We start from the raw sequence: 6000 nt of genomic DNA on the forward strand, positions 1-6000 counted from the left end.
CAGAAATTGACGTTGTACAGTCACAAATGCTTGTAGGCTGAATGATGTCACAAGTCACCTTTCTAGAGAAGGTACAGTAGAATCATCAGAGTTATGAACTGACCAGTCAATCACGCACCTCATTTGGAACCTGAAGCACACAATCAGACAGCAGCAGAGACCAGACAACCCCCCCCTCTTCCCCCCAAAGCAGGTACAGTACAGTACTGTGTTAAATGTAAACTACTAAAAGAAAAAAAGCATTTTTCTTCTTGGTAGTAAAGTTTCAAAGCTGTTTTAAGTCAATGTTAAGTTGTAAACTTTTGAAAGAACAGCCATAGCGTTTCGTTCAGAGTTATGAACATTTCAGAATTATACGAACATTCCCGAGTTCTACTATAACTCACTTTGTTCCTCTGGAAGCGTTTCAGTTTCCAAGCAGATGTGGTTTTAAAAGGCTGTAGTTGCTGTTTCTGTTCAATAGTATTGAAGAATTTCATGTAGTTTTAAGAATTTAGGAATGTGTTTTCAAGCATCTAAATCCATTCAGGGCAGTTGCTATAGTCGTTGTGTAGTCATAACTCTTGGCAGAGATTTGGTGGCCTCTGTGAAATTCATTGGTGGTCTTAATCCAGTTCCTATCAGATCAATATACTCATCAGGAGGGCTACCATCACAATAGGTATCCATGTTTCAGTGAAGGCAGAAGTGTTAATGGTTTGAATGGATATAGAGGCTGTATTATGTACTTGCATATCCATGTGATTCTTGTAGGTCAGGATAAAGTGTGCTGATGGAGGAGCTTGGATATCATTGCTCTTGGATTTTCAGTTTTCAATGTTGCCAAAGTGTCAATCTAGCACTTTCCATAAGCATATAATTCAGATTTAGAAAAGTAAAATCAGAACCTGCCAGACAGGCATAAGAACCTGTCAACTGAAAGAAACTTCTTTATTTGTGGGGAAAAATAATAAATAAAAATAATGAAATTTCCTGTTTCTACTTTTGGTAACCCCTAGAAAGGAAGGCTAGGCATGACCTGTAGGGCCAAGCTAGGTTTGCTGAGAAGTGCTTTTAGCCTTAAGAGATCCCTTATCATCCCTAAAACAGGAAGGGAGTTGATATTTAAAGGTCAGGAGTTATTAGTGTAATTGTACAGAAAGTTGTGGTGTTAACAGGTTATAAGATCTTGCATTATTATTGGACATCCTGAACACTTGTGTAACAAAACTAACCCCCCACTATTGCTATAACTTTAGCAATACTGGGGTAGTGCTGAATTACTAGCTCATATTTTATAGAGTCAAATACTGAGCTGAAACATTATGCTTGTTTTACTATATATGTAATGTGATAAAATGTTGACTCTGCTGCTTCATAAATCAGTGTCACTTGTATATATTTTTTCAAGTTTGAAAATTTTACCACAAACTGTTATCCTTTGCCAAGCATCATCTTTTTTTGCTCTTGAAAATGTTGATGTCCATTTTCTTCTTTAATAATTAATAAAATGTAGATTTCAAAACACTAATTCTATATTTTTTTCTTCCATTTTTCAGCGGAACCCCTGCCTTTAATGGACTTGTGCCGAAGATCAATTCGCTTTGCTCTTGGCAGAGATCGCCTGCATGACATAGAATCTCTACCTTTGCCCCAGTCTCTGAAAAATTATTTACAGTATCAATAAGAAGTCTTAGAACCCTTTTTCTGGCCTCACATTGGACTAAATCAATGCAAATGGCAGAAATTATTGTTTACATCAAAATAGAAATCTTTGTGGTGGACACAAGTGTTATTTAATTTTTAATATATATTTTTTTTCTGAATCATCTGAAGCAGAACAATTTGCATACTAAAGAATGCAAAAATATGAATTTGACCTAGAGTCACAAATTATCTGTTGCCTCTAGGACAGTATCCAAGATTGAATTCTCCCACTCAGATCATTAGCTGGCACTTATTGGCTTAGCTCCGCTGACTTCCAGTAGACACCAGCTGAAAATCTGGCCCCCAAGAGTTATCCTTATGCACAAGAGCATCCTTTGAATAATGTGGTTACTAGTGAAAGAAATAACACTATTAAGTTAACAATAATGTCTAAATCTTAAAATTTGATGTGCAGAGATGCTGAGTAATCACAGTTTATCTGGAGTCTTGAATACTTAGCCCTTAATGTGTTAGAGGACCTATCATGTTTAAAATATATGAAGTAAGTCATTACATAGAACATCAGTGCTGGATTTAATGATACATAAGAAAAATTGTTCCTGAAGAGTGGAATATCAACTAAATTGGATATGGTAATAAAGTCAATGCAGTCCAGTGTTTTCGAGACCAAATCTCATTCCTCCAAAGTTCTGCATAGTTTATAACAACAAAGCTGTTCACTATCTTGAGATTTTAGGATATTCACATTTTAAGAAGCCTGTCACTTTTTTATTTGAACAAAATTATTATTTTTGTTATACCAACTCTAAATACTTCTGCTCTCTTTTTAATGTATGTGTGATATATTGTTTATTTATCTGTTTAACATCTGTGGAGTCCTCATTTAACTGTTTCCATCTTGGAAGGACTGATTTATTCCCCCCTCTCCCCCAAAAAAAGCTGTATTCATTTTTCAGGCTCAACCTGTTCTTAAAGATGCTGCTTTCTGTTTGCATTTCTTATGTTTCAAGTTATCTGTCTGATCAGTTATCTAGTTTTTAAACTGGAAGTTGTTGTAATGGCAGGATGTCGATTGTTGAGACTTAACTGCCTTCAGCATATTTTAATGTGAATTTACTGATGAATGAGGAGAAAATTTCTAATAAAGTCTACTGTCCAAAATGAAACCAGTGTCTCCTTTCATTAACTATTAGATATACTTAACAAAAGCAATACATTCCGAGTTGAAGTTTGTTTCTGTAACACTTACGCTGCTGCTTCTGTGTGGTGTTTCTATGACAGTGGGGTAGGTAAAAAAGGAGATGGACTCTTCTATCTTAGCAGTGCCAATGCCCTGCTGCTGACACGTCCTAGTCACTGTGGGCTTGTCAGCACCGAGATCAGTTCTATACTATATTGCAATAGGTCTTGCAGAGGGGGAGGCTGCGAATTACAAAACATGTTATATCTCTTCCCTCATTTTTTCCTAGTCCACTCACTTTTTGCTTTACTCAAGCCTTTTGCCTAACTATTCCTTTGTTCTATCCTCTCCTGCTCTTATCTTAATGCCTTCTTCCATTGCTGCTCTTTGTTCTTGAAAAAATCTTCCAGTTGTGTGCCCCAGTCAGCCTCACTCTTCAAAGCAGAAACTTTCCATGAAACCTTGCAATCAATGTTCCCCAAAATATCATACAAATTTGAAAGAATGTAACAAAAAAACTTCTCCCATCTGATGTATGATCTATGGCAAATCATACTTCTCAAAAAGCAATGACTGTTCCTCCCATTGTTCACCGGGGCGGCAAGTGGGACAATTTGCCCCAGGACCCAAGGCCCACTGGGGTCCCCACGAGAATATCTTGAGGTCTGAGACAGGGAAGGGGCCCCTGAAATTGCTTTGCCCCAGGCCCCCTGAATCCTCTGGGCAGCCCTGCTACAGAATACCCTTCCTTTCCTATAGCCCATCCCACCATGTCTCCTGCGATACTCTTGTGTTTTTAACCAGTTTAAATTGGAAGAATCACAGGACCCCTTTAAAATGGTGTGTATACCTATGATGCTATGTAAATAATCTTATTGTTTGAGGATATGGGGAGGAGAAGTAAGGAGAGGAAATAAGAAACCACCGAAATGCCAACATGTAGTTGTGCTGGGCAGTCTGACATATGCAAGGCAAAGACAATAACTTTTAGAATGGTGCAGAGTGACAGGAAGACTTTGTGCAGAACTGAAGGACATCTCAGGTAAGCACTTCAGAAAATCTGTGTCTTTAGCCCCATTGAATGACCCACAGTCATTCCTTTTAATGACTGTGCCAACACACAACTGTTATATTTCAGATGTTATCTTTCAAAACCCTTTTGTACCGTGACCCATGCTTGAATCTTCTTTTGTCAATGCAAAAGGTGTGTGTGTGTGAGAGAGAGAGACACACATATACTAATGTCCACTGGGAGCAGAACTGAAACAAATCCATAGCAGATCTCCCCTTACACTCTGTCAATAACTGGCTTAATGATACAGCTTGGATTTGGACTTCCAGTAGAGGAATGTTCAATTACCATTCTCCCATTGTGTCGGGGAAGGAAAGTGTCAGGTTAATAATCATGGAGGTATTACAACAGCACATATCAAAAAGCAGATTTGATTATGTAAAAAAAACAGTTTTAATATTTTAAAGTAATAAAATATTTTAAAAGCATATTGATTTCAGTGTCTGATTTTCCATGCAGTGCAGCCTTTTGCCTTCCACTCATTTGGTATAGCCTCTCCTGCTCTTATTCAACCCCTGGCCATGGTGCCATCTTCAGAGAAGTTCAGGCTACCTGCAGGAGACCTGAGTTTGCAGGTAGCTTGTGATGTCTCTCCAGGAAGAGAAGCCCTATAGCAGATTAATGAATGTGAAGTACGTGTTCCTGTCATCACACTGCAAAAACAGGCTTTTGTCCCCTTCCAGGAAACTTTATAGGGAAACAAGCACAGCCCATTTATAGTGATGAGATCAAGGCTTACAATCTAAGAAGCCAAAAACACCCACACATACAAATGGACAGTAAAGACACAGAAGATGAGCAGTCACCCTGAACGGCATTATTTACACTAACAGTGAGTAAAAAACTGAAAACAGGATTTTTTTGAAAAAGCTGTTTAAACGTCTCTATTACCAAAAACATTATAGAAAACCTTACAATCCAACGTCTCTCAACCCGAAAACAGCCAACGGAGCCACCTTCACAGACAGACTAGTTCTTTCAATATGTGTCCTAGACGTCTTGGGCAAGATTGGAGTTCTTTGCATAGCAGTGTCTGCTGGTGCTATGCATGCACCTGTGCCGCCACCTGCTGCCATGTAAGGACGTGAAGGTCAGAGCAGCTGCAACCCTCACTCTGTTCCTTTGTACGTGGCAGTGAGATGGAACCCAGCAAGTGCGCTGGTTGGTTGAATACCATGGGCAGAGATTGCTTCCTACAGGTTCAGGAAATCCTGGTACAGAGCAAGAAAACATCTATCAGACTAACAATCATCTGAATGGAAGGGATTATTGATATCAGCCACCCAATATGGTCTGGACCCAATCCAGGCCTCTATACTGAAGATTATTGACTTCTTATTTCACATGAAACAGTCTGGCCTTTCATTTGTCTCGGTTAAGATTCACCTCACAGCAATCTCAGCTTGGCATATGCCTGTACGATCTTATGTTCAATTTGTCTCATCCCATGGTGTCAAAGTTTCTCAACGTGCTATTACACACTTACCCACCTACTCCTGCCTGGGGTCTCAACATCGTCCTCTTCATGGTCATGAAACCACCATTTGAGCTTCTCTCAGAATACTTCTTACATCACCTCTCCACAGTCAGCTTCCCAGCAGCTATCATGTGAGCCAGGAAGGTGAATGAGCTTCAGACATTTATGGCCAAACCACCTTATTCAATATTCTGTAGCCACCCTCAGCACTACGAGAAAGGAATTGCTCAAACTTAGAGGCAGCCAGAACTTGTTTTTATTTCATTGACAAGATCAAACCAGTCAGACTGTCATCCTGTCTAGTTTTAGCCACAGGCTGATGTTCTAAAGGTTAGGCCATCTCATCACAAAGAATATTGAAAAGGACAACACAATGTATTTCACTGTACTATTAGCTGGCTGGTGTATCTCTCCCACCAAATTTGAGGGCTCACTCTGGTTCAGGAATGTGCCAATATCAGAAATCTGTAAAGGTTACTTACCCTTCAGTAACTGGTTCTTTGAGATGTTGTAATGAGTGTGGATCCCATGATCCCCACTTTTTGGAGTTCCTAGCTACTCAGCAATTTGAATTGCCAGAGACCTGAGGAAGGGTCATAGTGACTCTGCCCTTGCCTCAATGGG

The 6000-nt window shown here is 39.4% G+C and overlaps 1 protein-coding gene across 4 annotated transcripts in view; it reads left to right on the top strand.

The window, feature by feature from the left end:
- The window catches only part of SPSB4 (splA/ryanodine receptor domain and SOCS box containing 4), a 320483-nt gene extending 317685 nt beyond the window's left edge, over positions 1-2798 (top strand). For all 4 annotated transcript variants that reach the window (XM_084638710.1, XM_084638712.1, XM_084638709.1 and 1 more), the window contains exon 3: positions 1539-2798. In XM_084638710.1, the coding sequence (XP_084494836.1) occupies positions 1539-1666 (128 nt within the window). In that variant the 3' untranslated portion in view covers positions 1667-2798. The remainder of the gene's footprint in view (positions 1-1538) is intronic.
- The last annotated feature ends 3202 nt before the right edge of the window (positions 2799-6000 follow it).

This window comes from Lepidochelys olivacea (genome assembly GCF_965140295.1).
Source record: "Lepidochelys olivacea isolate rLepOli2 genome assembly, chromosome: 9".
Classification (NCBI taxonomy): Eukaryota; Metazoa; Chordata; order Testudines; family Cheloniidae; genus Lepidochelys; species Lepidochelys olivacea.